Here is an 18,109-nt window from a genome sequence, read left to right on the forward strand (position 1 = left end):
ATTTACCTGGTGCCTTTTGAATTACAACAGCTGGGATCCACCTAGTAGATAAAAACTCACTAGAAGACTCTTAGGAGGTCCAAGGGAGCTCTGATATTCCACAAAGTTTGGTTTATATCTGACCAGCTTTTACGATATATATCCTGATGACACAATTTTAGAAATCCCCCTCCCCCAAAAAGATTGGATTGTGTCTGTAAACCAAATAGGACCTTTCAAAGCTCATTTTTTGAAGAAAAATAAACATTATCTATATCTTTAGTTTTGAATAGGACAACATGTTTTAGCAATTGAAATTTTAAAATTGAAATTAAATTTTCGCTGTAAGACTGTTTATCAAACTGTTACTTTATAGGCCATTCGAAAGGACAATAACCCTTCACAAGGATAGTGTAGGCCACATTGGTTTCCAGTTCAAAGATGGTACAGTATCAAGCCTTGTCAAAGACTCCTCAGCCGCTCGTAATGGCCTTTTAACTGATCACAGGATGCTGGAAATAAATGGCCAAAACGTTGTAGGTCTGAAAGACAAAGAAATTACCAAGATGATTGAAGCAGCTGGTAACGTTGTAACGCTGACTATTATGCCCAAGTTTCTCTATGAACATATGATGAGACAGTAAGTCGTCATGTTACTTTAAGTATTATAAACCTGCGGTATTTAACCCTTTCCTTTTTTATTGAATTCACCCAGAAACACTAAAAAAAATGATATTCACACTATTGGGAGACTCTTAGAAGAGCTGATTGTGAAATTTTACTGACACTACGTAACTGCACGTTTGACTTCATTTGATTAGAACTGATAATTGAGTTTTGGCGACTTTTTACCAGGGAATTTCCAAAATCTTTTTTTTTTAAGAATAAAATTTGGGGACGATAGCCATCCGAATTGCACGAAGCATCTTATCCATTACAATGTATTTGACAACCGAACATGTTGTTCCTTAAAGCTGGTTTTTCCTCTCGTTCTTATATCTTGTCTTTTGCGACCAGTATGTCTTCTATACCCAGGTTTACTGCATGTAATGAAATGTTAAGTTCCTATGTCAGTTTTAATCAGGCTAAGCATGTGCTATTTAATTTATTGGTTTTTAATCTCAATAGAGGATATCCTCATGTTTGACAGCGTAACTCCTGTTCTTTTAATTCCGTGTACTTTGATTTGTTTTTTCTACGGATGCAGGGGCGTTATTCGGGAGGGGAAAGGGGGGTGGACAGTTGTCTCCCCCTCCATTAATGGGGAGAAATGATTATTATATAGCCCATGCTCCTTGAATATCTGAAAGTAAACCCTTCCTGCCCCCCCCCCCCATAAAAATGTTGTAGATTTGCCCCATCACGGATGATATGACGTTTTGTGTCGACGCTCCTGTATGCAAGTATATTGTCTGGCGACAATGCTCCTGTATGCAAGTATAATAAAACAGCAAGTTCTTATCTCGTTTTCATGAAGGTCTAACATTTGGCATTCGATTCATTTTTTTAAACATAATTTTGTTAAATGGTTTACCAGCGGTTTTCCATGCTAATATGTATGTGATTTTACGCCAAATTGCTAGATTTTGTGATGTTGCGTGAAAACTAATTCGTCGGACCAACGACATTTTTTGGATGCACTAAAACTTTTCAATATATACGAAAAAGCAATATAGCTTGAAAATTGTAAAAGTTAAACATTTGGTGTTTTCTCGTTTTTGATACGATAGCTACGGTGCCATGATGATGTTTCAAGGGTTAGGATCATTTGCCATTGGTGACGTATTGGACGCCTGAAAGCGGTGTTAGCGTTTGTAACAACCAACGAGTTGAATGTGACAAAACCACTTGGCAGTATGAAAAAACTTGAATGTATGATGACATTGGGGAACAGAGATCACTGAATCTTTTATGTCTTTGTGTAACGTAATTAACAAAAAAAAACTAGAATAATAAAAAAAAGAAATTGCTTTTTTAAGATTTTTTTAATTAGATTTGCACTTTACTGAAAAAAATATAAATGTTTTTACTTTTATAACTTTAATAAATCAAATAATATTAACATTTTGATTACTAAATATCAGTAAATGTATATTAAACCGACAATGAACATTCATTTGTATTTTTTTCAGTAAAATGCAAATTTTGTTCTGGCCTTGGGAAGGGATAGGGGTTTTGAGCCCCACTTATATTAATTTCTGCTCGTTTGTAGTTTAACTCGGTTATTTATTGTAAGTTCTGTTCGTTATGGGTTTCATTTATTTATCGATGCTGATTTGTGGTAGTTTCACGCTGGGTAGATTATTTGATTTTATTTTTGCTCATTTTTTGTTTAATGGAGCTCTTTACTTATCTTTGAAAAACTTATTTCGTGGAAACAGTTTTTTTTAATTGATTTCTGTTCTTTTTATATTGACATAGTCTTTTCAGAGAAAAAGAAAATAATACTTTAAATCTTTTCTTTTTTTAAGAATTTATAGTTTGGCCTGCTATTTGTATTCTGGAGAAAAATTTTCAACAATTTTTAGCAACATACACCCTCTTAAAAATCTGGATAGAAATAGTAGTGTTTAATTTAGTTTCATACCTCCTCTAGTTAACCTGAAATGGAAAACTTGATACCATTCGCAAAAAAATCTGTTTACTTTCTTTGATACTTTGGATACACTTACGCTATTTTTATTTGGTTAAATTTTAAGAGCAGAAGCAGCCCCGAAAAATTGAACATAATACCCTCAGTAGTTCTTAGGATATTGCTGAGATGCCTTATTGGGAATTAGCATTAACACAGTGCATTTTTATTTAATCTTATGGCAACATTAAGTTTTTAAACATAAAGTCAAATGGGAGGGTGGGCGTGTGAGGGGGTTTTGTTTCTCTCCAATCACTTCCGACTATTAAAAAGGGCATCAGCCCTTTCTATTTTCAATCGATTGAGCCCTTTTCGAAGTTCCAACGACAACTCCTTCGATACAAAGTGCCCTGGTCTAAACAAAAACAACAACAAAAAATAATACATTATCCATTGATCTTTACTATAAAAATTTCAAGCCTTCCAATCACTTTCGACTATTAAAAAGGGCACTAGGCCTTTCGATTTCCAATCGAATGAACCCTTTTTGAGTTTCTACGAGAGCACTTCCTATAAAAACCTTATATGCCCCCAGGGCATAAATTACAGCCCTTACCCAAAGGGCTTTGAGGGTGCTTGTCATCCTCTAAGACCTAATTTCCAGAACTTTCAACTACGTTAAACGAAATGGCTATCTCAAAATTTTGATTGGATGTGCCTGGGAAAATGGTGGGCGTGAGAGGGGCGTTAGTCTTTCTCCAATTACTTTCAACTATTAAAAAAGGCAATTGCCCTTTCAATTTCCAATCAAATGAGCCCTTTTGAAGTGTTTACGACAATGATTTCAATAAAAACTTTATATGCCCCCTGGGGATAAATTATAACCCTCGACCTGAGGGCCGGGGGGGGGTTGTCATCCTCAAAGACCTAAGGTCCAGAACTTTCTACTACGTTGAACAAAATGGCTATCTGAAAATTTTGATTGGATGTGTTTTGGGGAATGGTGGGCGTGAGAGGGGGGTTAGTTACCCTCCAATCACTTGAACTATTAAAAAGGGCGCTAACCCTCTCAATTTTCAATTGAATGAGCCCCTTTTGAAGTTTTTACGACGATTCTATCATTAAAAACCTTATATGCCCCCAGGGCATAACTTACAACCTTTGCCCTGTGGGCTCTTGGGGGTTTGTCATCTTTAAATACCTAATTTCCAGAACTTTCACCTACGTTGAACAAAATGGCTATCTCAACACTTTGAGTTAATGTGTTTGGGGAAATGGGGGGGGCGTGAAAAGTGGTTTAATTACTCTCCACTCACTTTCGACTATTAAAATGGGCAATTTCAATTTCCAATCAAATGAGCCCCTTTTGAAATTTCTACAACAACTTTCTATATGAACCTTGTATGTCCCCAGGGCATAACTTACAACCCTTGGACTGAGGGCTCTGATGGGGTTATCATCCTAAAAGACCTAATTTCCAAAACTTTAGACTACCTTGAACAAAATGAATAGCTCAAAATTTTAATTGGAGGTGTTTGGGGAAATGGTGGGCGTGAGAGGGGTGGTTAGTTGCCCTCCAATCACTTTTGATTATTAAAATGGCACTAGCCCTTTCAATTTTCAATTGAAGAGCCCTTTTTGATGTTGTTACAACATCGCTTTCTATAAAACCCTTACATGGTCCCAGGGTTTAATTTACAACCCTTGCCCTGAGGGTTGTGGGGGGGATGGGTTGTCATCCTCAAAGACCTAATTTCCAAAAGTTTCAACTACGTTGAATAAAATGGCTATCTAAAAATTCTGATTGCATGTGTTTGGGGAAAAGGTGGGCGTGAGAGGGGGGTTAGTTGCTCCCAAATCACTGTCGATGAATAAAAAGGGCACTAGCCCTTTGAATTTCCAATCGAATTGGCCCATTGTCAAGTTTCTACGACAAAGATTTCAATGAAAACCTTAGATGCCCCCAGGGCATAACGTATAACCCGTGCCCTGAAGACTGTGGGGGGAATGTCTTGTTCAAAAGTATAACTTTCAGAACTTTAAATAGCGTGGAACAAAATAGCTATCTCAAAATTTTGATTGGATTTGTTTGGGGAAATGGTGGGCGTGGAAGGGGTGTTAGTTGCCTTCCAATCACTTTTGACTAAGCACTAGCCATTTCAATTTCCAATCGAATAAGCCCTTTTTGAAGTTTCTACGACGACGTGTTGTATTAAAACATTAAATGCCCCCAGGTCATAACTTACAACCCTTGCCCTGAGGGCTGTGGGGGAGTGTCCTCCTCATAAACATAATTTGTATCTGGAATTCCACAACACTGAACAAAATGGCTATCTAAAAAAATTTTTTGGATGTGTTTGGGGAAAAGGTGGGCGAGAGAGGGGGGTTAGTTGCCCTCAAATCACTTTCGACTATTAAAAATGGAACGAGACCTTTGAATTTCCAATCAAATGAGCCCTTTTTCAAGTTTTTACGACAAAGATTTCAATAAAAACTTATATGCCCCAAGGGCATAACTTATAACCATTGCCCTGAAGACTGTGGGGGAAGTTTCTGCCCAAAGATATAATTTCCTGAACTTTAACTGCGTGGAACAAAATTGCTATCTTAAAATTTTGATTGGATGTGTTTGGGGAAATTGTTGGCGTGGAAGGGGTGTTAGTTGCCTTCCAATTACTTTCTACTATTAAAAAGGGCACTAGCCATTTCAATTTCTAATCGAATAAGCCCTTTTTGAAGTTTCTACGACATTGCGTTCTATAAAAACTTTATATGCCCCCGGGGCATAACTTATAACCCTTGTCCTGAGGTTTTTGAAGTTTCTGCGACAACGCGTTCTATAAAAACCTTATATGCCCCCTGGACATAATTTCCCTGAGGGCTGTTTTTTCTATGAAAACCTTATATGCCCCCCGGGTATAACTTATAAACCTTGCCCTGAAGACTGTGAGGGGGTTGTCATCCTTAAAGACCTAATTTCCAGAACTCAAAACTAAGTTGAAAAAAATGGTTATCTCAAAATTTTGATTGGATGTGTTAGGGGAAATGGTGTGAGTGAGAGGGGAGGTTAGTTCCCCTACAATCACTTTCAACTATTAAAAAGGGCACTGGCCCTTTGAATTTCCAATCGATTGACCCTTTTTTTTAGTTTTTACGACAACACTTTCTACAAAAGGCTTATATGCACCCAGGGTATAAGTTACAACACTTGCCTAGAGGGCCGTTTGAGAGTGTCCTCCTTAAAAATATCATTTCCATCAGCAAATCAGCTATGCTGAACGAAATGGTTATCTCAAAATTTTGACTGCATGTGTTCGGGAAATTGTGGGCGTGGAGGGGGTGCTAGTTGCCTTCCAATCACTTTCCATTATTAAAAAGGGCACAACCCACTCCAATTTCCAATTGAATGAGCCCTTTTCGAAGTTTCTACGACAACTTCTTCGATACGAAATGCCCTGCTATAAAGGTAAAAAAAATAAATGATACATTGTGCCAACATCGTTTTTATATGCCCCCAAGGCATAAATTAAAACCCTTGCCCTGAGGGATGTGGGGGAGTGTCCTCCTCAAAAAAATATATACTATTTGGAATCAACTACGCTGAACAAAATGGCTATCTCAAAATTTTGATTGGATGTGTTTGGGGGCATGCGGGGCGGGGGGGGGGCTAGTTGCCCTTCAATCACTTTAGACTATTAAAAAGGGCACTAGCCCTTTGAATTTCCAATCGAATTAGCCTTTTTTGAAGTTTCTACGACAAAGCCTTCTATAAAAACCTTATATGCCCCCCGGGCATAACTTAAAACCCTTGCCCTGAGGGTTGTGGGGGAGTGTCCTCCTCAAAAAAATATTTTCTATATGTAAATCAACAACGGTGAACAAAATGAATATCTCAAAATTTTGATTGGATGTGTTTGGGGAAATGATGTGCGTGGGGGGGGGGGGCTAGTTGCCTTCCAATCACTTTTAACTTTTAAAAAGGGCACTAGCCACTTGAATTTCCAATCGAATGAGCCTTTTTTGAGGTTTCTACAACAACGCCTTCTATAAAATCCTTATATGCCCCCAGGGCATAACTTAAAACCCTTGTTCCGAGGGTTTTGGGGGAGTGTCCTCCTCAAAAAGATAATTTCTATCTGGAAATCAACTACGCTGAACGAAATAGCTATATCAAAATTTTGATTGGATGTGTTTAGATGAATGATGGGCGTGGGGGGGGCTACTTGCCCTCCAATCACTTTCGACTATTAAAAAGGGCACTAGCCACTCCAATTTTCAATCGAATGAGCCATTTTCGAAGTCTCTACGGCAACTTCTTTGATAGGAAGTGCCCGGGTATGGAGAAAGAAGAAAAATAAATAATACATTGTGCCCACATCGTTCTTTACTTAGGCAGGTTCTTTACTGCCTATGATACAAATTATAAAGCGAATTTGTAGTCCTAATACTAATAAGATGCCTTCACTTTGAACTTGTCTACAAAATAATCATGAAATGTCCTTTTCAGATCCCAAACAACAGTCAATCATTGAACTAAGCTCATTGTGCAGAAGTGATGCCAAATTAAACAAATAAATAAATCAACAATCTAAGAATGTTTTACTTTTATTAAGTTAAAAGTGTCCTTAAAAGGATAATTTTTACCGCACCAAGAATCTTATATTGTTTTGTGTTTTCATTAGAGCGCTAGATTTCTGTAATCCTACAAACATAGGGAAGTATCACCAATTGATTTTATATATTATTTTTATTGATCTATGTTAGATAGGCTGTGAAGTAATAATTTTTGTGCGTTTTAAGTTTCAACTTCGCTCTTCACTTTCCTGGGGAAAACTTCGTTTTTTTTTAAATTTATATTCAATAAACGTGAATCCCAAAGCATTGATGTGTAAAAGTTGAATTTTGGTTTGAAGAGCCGGGTTTGAGGGGATGTTAACCCTCCTGACATATAGGGTAGCTCTGCGTACGCTATTAAAAACGAACTCAAATTTTTTAAATGTTTTGTCATTGTGACAATAAGACTTGAAACTACACTTAAAACGAACAGAAATTATTCCGTATATGAGGGGGGGGGCTGCTCCTCCTCAACGCTCCGCTTTTTGCACTAAAGTCTGACCTTGTGTCCGAACTCTTTAAGAACGACTGTTCAAGCACACGATCCGCTGGATTGGAATAAAAAATATTTAGAAGCCGGTATAAAACTTGTAGCCTAACGCGCGGGGATAAAGGAGGGAAATCCCTGTGAAAAGCCAGGAGTTACAAAAAGCTCAAATTGTCTAAACTTATTGGAAAAAACCTGCTTAAAAAGTATTAATTAATTTTTTTCTTTTTTTTTTCACCAACGTTTAATTGCTCCTCGGTCTAGGGTAAGTGTTAGGGGTAGCATGGTTTAAGAAAGCGGAGCCTTAAAAGAGAAAATATGGCAAAGCACCCTTTTTTATGCCAAAATCTGCCGAGATTGAATTTTTTAAAAATCACCTTTAAAAATCGGCTGATTTTGGTAATTCAGTGTGCAGCAACCTCCAAAAGTGGCCAAATGGTAAAATGATTGCAAAGGTCTGGCGACAATGCTTAAAATCTTTTATACCCATGCTTTTTTTTAGCTCTCGCTTCGGAGTGTTATTTAGTTTATGTTGTTCTATTTAATTTGGGTAGATAACAAATACATTTGTTTACTGGTCTACCTTTCGATGGAACTTTAACTGAAGGTCTGTTTTATTGAGAAACCACTACCCCGATTCATTCCTCGTTATTCCTGATTACTATATTATATTAAGGAATGCATTTATCTGCCTCTTATCTTCCTACCTACCAATTTCTGTCAAAGCGTAAAAAAAAAGTCTAATAAGCAATATTCGACAGCACATATGTTTCCAATCTAAAATAATATAAATTATGTCAATTAGAAACTTTCTTCTGTTGTTATATTGTTCAACAGTATCCCAAGCCCCTGGTAACTTCCCATAGCCGCTTAATTCTAATTTCAACACTCCTACTATGTTGATATCTCCGCTACTGGCGGAGAATGGCACAGAACCTAAACAACCGCTTTCAAAGAACAACGTTTTGCAGTCGCTTGACTTATTTTAAACCTTACTTTAGACCTTAGATCCTCCAGAGAAGGGAGTGGCATATAGGGGCGTCTACGAAGCTTCGCCAGAAATTTAAAAGCTGAGCAGCAGCAATTATTTAGAGATGCGTCAAAAAAGGCACATACCTTTAGTTACTGGACATAATAAAGGGACGCCCGCCACACTTTTTTCCAAGAAAAACTGTAGCCTAAAAGTGTCTTGTCCCTTCATTTTAAACCCCCTTCCCAGGAAAATCTTAAAACGTTCTATCCTCTCATATTTTTTTTTCTTTTAGTTTCTTGACAGAATACATGCTTCATGTTCTATTCTTATCAGGTCATTATGAAGTTGAAATATGAACAGATTCGGTTTCTTTGGCTGTAAAAGAGAGATTAAATAAAAAACACAAGTTATTCATCTGTAAGTAAGGAGCAACATCAAAAATTAAAGCGAACAAAAATTATTCCGTATATTAGGGGGGCTGCCACCTCCTCAGCCCCTCCCTCTTTACGCTAAAGTTTTTCAGTATTTTTTAAAGCTGTTTATTGTTCGAATTAAACGGCCATGGTGTGTGAAGAATCATTCATAAAGATTTGGGACAAAAAGCCAAACGTTAGCGTAATGAGCAAGGTATTAAGGAGGGGTTAATTTCTGTCATATACGTAATAATTTCTGTTTGTTTTAAGTTCTGATGTTGCCCCTTACTTACAGTTGAAAAAACTTGTTTTTCTTATTTAATTCCTGATCGTTTTTTAAATAGTATCGGGAAATCCGTTATTATTTAATACCTCCCTTATCACTGAAAATTCCCCCAGAAAAAATTATTGCAGACGATTTCGACTGAAAATTCTAGAACCATTGGTTCGATACGATCACCCATGAGAAAAAAAATTTAAACAAAAAAAAACAAATAGATTGGAGCTTGTAACCTCTACAGTAGGGTTCTCTAATACGCCGAATCTGATGGTGGGATTTTCCTTAAGCTTCCTTGAATTTTGAATTTTAAGGGGTATTTCCCTCTTTTTCGAAAATCAGGCAAATTTTTTCTGGCTCATAGCCTCTGATGGGTAGCACTGAATTTAATGAGTCTTAAATATTTGGAATCATCATAATAAGCTGATTCTTTTGATATATCTATTGGTATCAAAATTCTGTTTTTTATAATTTTTGTTACTATTGAGCCGTATTGCTCCTAACTTACAATTCTTCACCACGAACTGTTTGAAAAACCTTGTTTGAACCATATTTATCACACAGGAACAGTGCACTTTTTTTCTCGTCTTAGTCACATTTTCCTTATTAAAATGTTGGGTATTTGAAAGCGAAAAGCCTCTGGGAGAGAAAGCGCAAAATTGATTGATGCTTTTTTTGCCAACGTTTTAAAAGGCTTAGCCAGTCAAGGTCGAAACAGGTTCAACCAGCTTATTTTCCTGGTGGGAGGAAGGGGAAGGTTGAAATGCTGATAGAGCACTCTATTGGCTATAAGTCTTCAACTTTTTCCTAGAATGGGGGTCTTTTGCCTTCCCTAGTTCTTCCTGTCTCCCTCTGTGTGTAGGTTTGTTGATATATACGTTCGTTTTGTGACTTATGCCTGATTTCGAACCAACTTTCCAGTGACCAGTTGATTTAAAATTGTGGAATCAAGCTCTTTAGGTTGAGAATTGACCAAACCATTGTCTAAGTAAATGAGTACATCCCATAAAAGAATTTTCACCGTATTTGTTCCTTTTCTTAGTGTTCTGTCACTTTTGAACATTAAGTTCCTTTCAAAGCTAAAAGCTTTTGACAACCAGACCATGGAAACAAGTTATAACTGGTTGTTTGTCTGGAACCAAATTTGTTTTCTACATTTTCATCCAGAAAGGTCAGAAGTTGGTTATTCTGACCCCTAAAGATCAGTGTTGACAGAAAACGATAAATTGGATCAAGAAAAAATGATCATGCGATATAGTTTGTAAATTCATATCGGTATGTCTGATTGACAGCAAAATATTCTGGTATTTCTCGAAAACTTTTACCGCAAAATCCTTTGAATACTTATTTATTTAGGGAAAAAATTGCCAAAATTAATTCTAAACTAAAACGAAAAGGAGCCAAAAATTTTGCCCGAACAACATCTTTTCGTCAGACGATGGGAATTCGGGCTGCTGAAGAGACGTCTTGCTCCTGTTGGAACCTATCTTGTAGGGGCACAGTAGTAGTGCATATATATATATATATATATATATATATATATATATATATATATATATATATATATATATATATATATATATATATATATATATATATATATATATATATATATATATATATATATATATATATATATATAAATTTGAATCAATGGATGGATGAATGCGTTTAATGCCCATCAATTAAAAAACAGATGGAGCACAAAAAAGGAAAAACAAAAACACAAGACACTAATTCTTCTGACACAAACACAACAAAAAGACAACAACGAGAAACAAATACCGACTATTGCTGTAAAACCTCGGCCTAGGGGTGGGAATTGACAGAAAAATTATATCGATCAATTTGGGACAGAACCGCTTCTTCAGGGTTGGTAACACTGTATTGGCGCGTAACATACCTATTGCTTGTCCATGGTGGTAAACCCAGCAACAATTTTGCATACGTATAGTACAGTGCGCGCAATTTCAGTTTATCTTTAGCCGTAAAAATGCGCCAAAATGGGCTAAGGTACAGATAATGATGCAAAACCATAGCATCGTACACTTGGGCAAACAGACGACGGTAAAATTTTCGCTTATTTGAAACTATACAGCTATACGTAAAAGAAGACCGCTTCTGAAACTGAGAAACTAGTAACCGCCGCGTCTCTACATGGTAAAAAATCCGTTCATACTTTGACGCTAAATTATGGTGCAACAAGTGGACCTTATGCTGAAAAAGCGTACTTTTACTAACGGACGCTAAATCGGCGTTTTTCAATCAGAGGATTAAAAAGAAGGTCTTCTAGCGTACATTGTGACTGATGTAATGTTATGGGCGACCCACTGTATTCATCGCAGCCAATCCCTGTGATCCTGAAATTACACTTCTTAAACGTAAAATTACCCTCTTCTGCACGGAAAAAAAACATACTTTCACGTTCGCAGCATTGTTTCACGTTTGTTCAGCGTACTTTCTAGTTGTTAGATTAACGTGAAAATACACTTATTTAGTGTATAGGTACTTCTGCCGTGCAGTTACATTCCTCGAATATATATTTAAACTCGTTCAGTGTTCTGGGAGGAGCAAATGACAAGCAACTCTTGAGCTTAGTTTAATTAAAGCATGATACCAGGACAGCAAAATACCGCGGGGCGTGATCCATTTTCGATGCAAAAATCATAGGCAGCGCGATAGCGCTAAGTAAAGAACGATGTGGGAACAATGTATTATTTTTCTTTTTTTCTCCATACCTGGGCACTTCCTATCGAAGGAGGTGTCGTAGAAACTTTGAAAAGGGCTCATTCGATTGGAAATTGGAGTGTCTAGTGCCCTTTTTAATAGTTGAAAGTGATTGGAGGGCAACTAGCGCCACCCCCACCCATAATTCCCCAAAACACAAGCAATCAAAATTTTGAGATAGCCATTTTGTTCAGCTTAGTTGATTTGCAGATAGAAAATATGTTTTTGAGGAGGACACTCGCCCACAACCCTCAGGGCAAAGGATTTAAGTTATGCCCTGAGGGCATATAAGAACGATGTTAGCACAATGTATCATGAGGGCATATAAGAACGATGTTAGCACAATGTATCATTTATTTTTTTCCTTTCGAGCAGGGCACTTCGTATCGAAGAAGTTGTCGTAGAAACTTCGAAAAGGGCCGTTTCAATTTAATAGTCGAAAGTGATTGGAAGGCAACTAACACCCCTTCCAAGCCCACCATTTCCCAAAACACACCCAATCAAAGTTTTGAGATAGCCATTTTGTTCAGCGTAGTTGATTTCCAGATAGAAATTATGAGACAGCCATTTTATTCAGCGTAGTTGATTTCCAGATAGAAAATATGTTTTTGAGGAGGACACTCCGCCACAACCCTCGGGGCAAGGGTTGTACGTTATGCCCTGGGGGGCATATAAGGTTCTTATAGAAGGCGTTGTCGTAGAACTTAAAAAAGGATCATTCGATTGGAAATTCAAAGGTCTAGTGCCCTTTAATAGTCGAAAGTGATCGGAGGGCACCTGGCACCCCCCCCCCCCCCACGCCCATAATTCCCCCAAACACATCCAATCAAAATTTTGAGTTAGCCATTTTGTTCAGCGTAGTTGATCTCCAGATAGAAAATATGTTTTTGAGGAGGACACCCCCAACAACCCTCGGGGTAAGGGTTGTAAGTTATGCCCTGGGGGCATATAAGATTTTTATACAACGCGTTGTCTTAGAAACCTCAAAAAGGGCACATTCGATTGAAAATTGAAATGGCTAGTGCTACTTTTAGTAGCCGGCTGTAATAAAAGAACAGCAACCACTCGTAGAAAGCCTATTGTTTCCCCAAAAACCCCCGGTCAAAATTTTGGGAGTTCCAATTTTCCCCACAGTTGACCAGGGACAGAGAATCTTTTCTTTCAGTGGAAATGTCCCCCCACAGTCTTCGAGATAAGAGTTATAAGTCATGCCCTTGCGGCATGTAAGGTTTTAATTGAAAAAACAGCCCTCAGGGAAATTATGTCCAGGGGGCATATAAGGTCTTTATAGAACGCGTTGTCGCAGAAACTTCAAAAAGGGCTCATTCGAATGGAAATTGAAATGACTAGTGCCCTTTTTAATAGGCAAAACTGATCGGACAGCAACGATCGCCCCTTCTCACGTCCCACTTTCCCAAACACATCTAATTAAGAATTTGAGATAGCCATTTTGTTCCACGAAGTTCAAAGTTCAGGAAATTATACCTTTGAGCAGGACACTCCCCCCACAGTCTTCAGGGCAAGTTTTATAAGTTATGCCCTGGGGCATATAAGGTTTTTATTGAACTATTTGTCGTAGAAACTTGAAAAAGGACTCATCCAATTGGAAATTCAATGGGCTAGTGTCCTTTTTAATAGTCGAAGGTGATTTAAGGGCAACTAACCCCCCTGTTACGCCCATGTTTTCCCCAAAGACATCCAATCAGTATTTTAGATAGCCATTTTATTCAACGTCGTTAAAGGTTTTGAAAATTAGGTCTTTAAGGATGACATCCCCTCCCCGCCGCCACAGCCATCAGGACAAGGGTTTTAAGTTATGCCCTGGGGCATATAAGGTTTTTATTGAACTCTTTGTCGTAGAAACTTGAAAAAGGACTCATCCTATTGGAAATTCAAAGGGCTAGTGTCCTTTTTAATAGTCGAAGGTGATTTACGGGCAACTAACCCCCCTGTCACGCCCATGTTTTCCCCAAAGACATCCACTCAGTATTTTAGACAGCCATTTTATTCAACGTCGTTAAAGGTTTTGGAAATTAGGTCTTTAATGATGACAACCCCTCCCCGCCCCCACAACCCTCAGGGCAAGGATTGTAAGTTATGCCCTAGGGCATATAAGGTTTTTATTGAAAGCGTAGAAACTTCAAAAGGGCTCATCAATTGGAAATTGAAAGGGCTAGTGCCTTTTTTAATACTTGAAAGTGATTGGAGAGCGACTAACGTCCCTCTCACGCCCACCATTTTACCAAACATATCCTATCAAAATTTTGAGATATTCATTTTTTTCAACGTAGTTGAAAGTCCTTGAAATTAGGTCTGTTTGGATGATAACCCACTCAGAACCCTCAGTGGAAGGGTTGTAAGTTATACCCTGAGGGCATAAAAGGTTTTTATTGAAAGTTGTTTTAGAAATTTCAAAAAGGGCTCATTTGATTGGAAATTGAATTTGTCCTTTTTAATAGTCGAAAGTGAGTGGAGAGTAATTAACCCCCCTCTTACGCCCACCAATTCCCCAAAAACATTCAATCACCGTTTAGAGATAGCTATTTTGTTTAACTATGTGAAAGTTCTGGAAATTAGATACTTAAGGATGAAAAACCCCCAGATCTTCCAGAGCCAACGTTGCAAGTTCTGCGTTGGGGGCAACTAAAGTTTTCCCAAATAGAGTAGTCGCAAAACTTCATAGGGGGCTCATTCAATTGGAAATTGAGAGGGCTAGTGCCCTTTGTAATAGTCGAAAGTGATTTGAGGGTAACTAAACCCCCTCTCACGCCCATCATTCGTCCAAACACATACAATCAAAATTTTGAGATACCCATTTTGTTCAACCCAGTAGAAAGTTCAGGAAATTAGGTCTGTGAGCATGACCCCCCCCCCAGCACTCAGGGCAAGGGTTGTAAGTTATGCCCTTGGGGCACATAATATTTTATTGAAAATTTTGTCGTAGAAACTTCAAAAGGGCTCATTCGATTGGAAATTGAAAGGGCTAGGCCATTTTTAATAGTTGAAAGTCATTGGTGAGCGACTACCGCCCCTCTCACGCCCTCCATTTCCCCAAACACATCCAATCAAAATTTTGAGATACCCATTTTTTTCAACGTAGTTGAAAGTTTTGGAATTTAGGTCTTTAAGGATGACAACCCCTCCCCCCGAAGCCCTCAGGGTAAGGGTTGTAAGTTATGCCCTGGGTCATATAAAGTTTTTATTCAAATCGTTGTCGTAGAAACTTCAAAAGGGCTCATTCAATTGGAAATTGAAAGGGCTAGTGCCTTCTTTAATAGTTGAAAGTGATTGGATAGTGACTAACGCCCGTCTCACGCCCATCATTTTCCAAAACACATCCAGTCAAAATTTTGAGATATCAATTTTGTTCAACATAGTTGAACGTTATGAAAATTAGGTCTCTTAGGATGATAACCCCCTCAGAGCCCTCAGTGCAAGGGTTGTGAGTTATGCCCTGGGGGCATATAAGGTATATATAGAAAGTTGTTGCATAAATCATAGGCAACACGATTGAGCTGCCTAAATAAAGAACGGGGACACTCGAGAACGAGACAAGAAACGGGGACTAAGTAAAGAGGATTAGGTCTTTAAGAATGACAACCCCCTCCCCCACAGCCCCCCGGGCAAAGGTTTTATGTTATGCCGTGGGGTAACATAAGAACAATGTTGGCAGAGTGTATCATTTATTTATTTTTTTCTTTTAGAGCAGGGTACTTTGTATTGAAGAAGTTGTTATAGAAACTTAGAAAAGCACTCATTCAATTGGAAATTGGAGTAGCTTGTGCCCTTTTTAAAAGTCAAAAGTGATTGGAAGGCGACTAACACCCCTCTCACGCCCACCATTTCCCCAAAGACATCCAATCAGTATTTTAGATAGCCATTTTATTCAACGTCGTTAAAGGTTTTGAAAATTAGGTCTTTAAGGATGACATCCCCTCCCCGCCGCCACACCCATCAGGGCAAGGGTTGTAAGTTATGCCCTGGGGCATATAAGGTTTTTATTGAACTCTTTGTCGTAGAAACTTGAAAAAGGACTCATCCTATTGGAAATTCAAAGGGCTAGTGTCCTTTTTAATAGTCGAAGGTGATTTACGGGCAACTAACCCCCCTGTCACGCCCATGTTTTCCCCAAAGACATCCAATCAGTATTTTAGATAGCCATTTTATTCAACGTCGTTAAAGGTTTTGGAAATTAGGTGTTTAAGGATGACAACCCCTCCCCGCCTCCACAGCCCACAGGACAAGGGTTGTAAGTTATGCCCTGGGGGCGTTTAAGGTTTTTATTGAAAGCGTGGAAATTTCAAAAGGGCTCATCAATTGAAAATTGAAAGCGATAGAGCCTTTTTTAATAGTTGAAAGTGATTGGAGCGCGACTAACGCCCCTCTCACGCCCAACATTTTCCCAAACACATCCAATCAAAATTTTTAGATATCCATTTTATTCAACGTAGTTTAAAGTTTTGGAAATTAGGTCTTTAAGGATGACAACCCCTCCCCCCGAAGCCCTCAGGGCAAGGGTTGTTGGTTATGCCCTGGGGCATATAAAGTTTTTATTTAAAGTGTTGTCGTAGAAAATTCAAAAGGGCTCATTCAATTGGAAATTGAAAGGGCTAGTGCCTTTTTTAATAGTTGAAAGTGATTGGATAGCGACTAACGCCCCTCTCACGCCCATCATTTTCCCAAACACATCCAGTTAAAATTTTGAGATATCCATTTTGTTCAACGTAGTTTAACGTTCTGGAAATCAGGTCTTTTAGGATGATAACCCCCTCAGAGTCCTCAGTGCAAGGGTTGTGAGTTATGCCCTGGGGGCATATAAGGTATATATAGAAAGTTGTTTCATAAATCATAGGCAACACGATCGCGCTGCCTAAGTAAAGAACGGGGACACTCGAGAACGAGACAAGAAACGGGGACTAAGTAAAGAGGATTAGGTCTTTAAGATTGACAACCCCTTCCCCCACAGCCGCCAGGGCAAAGGTTTTATGTTATGCACTGGGGTCATATAAGAACATTGTTGGCACATTGTATTATTTATTAATTTTTTCTTTTAGAGCAGGGTACTTTGTATTGAAGATGTTGTTATAGAAACTTAGAAAAGCATTCATTCAATTGGAAATTGGAGTAGCTTGTGCCCTTTTTAAAAGTCAAAAGTGATTGGAAGGCAACTAACCCCCCTCTTACGCCCATGTTTTCCCCAAAGACATCCAATCAGTATTTTAGATAGCCATTTTATTCAACGTCGTTAAAGGTTTTGAAAATTAGGTCTTTAAGGATGACATCCCCTCCCCGCCCCCACAACCCTCAGGGCAAGGGTTGTAAGTTATGCCCTGGGGCATATAAGGTTTTTATTGAACTCTTTGTCGTAGAAAATTGAAAAAGGACTCATCCTACTGGAAATTCAAAGGGCTAGTGTCCTTTTTAATAGTCGAAGGTGATTTACGGGCAACTAACCCCACTCTCACGCCCATGTTTTCCCCAAAGACATCCAATCAGTATTTTAGATAGCAATTTTATTAAACGTCGTTAAAGGTTTCGTAAATTAGGTCTTTAAGGATGACATCCCCTCCCCGCCCCCACATCCCTCAGGGCAAGGGTTGTAAGTTATGCCCTGGGGCATATAAGGTTTTTATTGAAAGCGTAGAAACTTCAAAAGGGCTCATCAAATAACCCCCTCAGAGCCCTCAGTGCAAGGGTTGTGAGTTATGCACTGGGGGCATATAAGGTATATATAGAAAGTTGTTGCATAAATTATAGGCAACACGATCGCACTGCCTAAGTAAAGAACGGAGACACTCGAGAACGAGACAAGAAACGGGGACTAAGTAAAGAGGATTAGGTCTTTAAGAATGACAAACACAACCCCCAGGGCAAAGGTTTTATGTTATGCCCTGGGGGCATATAAGAACGATGTTGGCACAGTGTATTATTTATTAATTTTTTCCTTTAGAGCAGGGTACTTTGTATTGAAGAAGTTGTCGTAGAAACTTAGAAAACCATTCATTCAATTGGAAATTGGAGTAGCTTGTGCCCTTTTTAAAAGTCAAAAGTGATTGGAAGGCGACTA

General features: G+C 38.4%; 1 protein-coding gene across 1 annotated transcript in view; it reads left to right on the forward strand.

Moving 5' to 3' along the window:
* The window catches only part of LOC148946507 (uncharacterized), a 304,047-nt gene that overhangs the window by 190,566 nt on the left and 95,372 nt on the right, over positions 1 to 18,109 (forward strand). The window contains exon 7 of the mRNA XM_089097124.1: positions 356 to 619. Coding sequence (XP_088953250.1) covers positions 356 to 619 — 264 coding nt within the window. The remainder of the gene's footprint in view (positions 1 to 355; positions 620 to 18,109) is intronic.

The sequence above is a fragment of the Artemia sp. Qi Xiang Cuo genome, chromosome 11 (genome assembly GCF_049724085.1).
Source record: "Artemia sp. Qi Xiang Cuo chromosome 11, ASM4972408v1, whole genome shotgun sequence".
Classification (NCBI taxonomy): Eukaryota; Metazoa; Arthropoda; class Branchiopoda; order Anostraca; family Artemiidae; genus Artemia; species Artemia sp. Qi Xiang Cuo.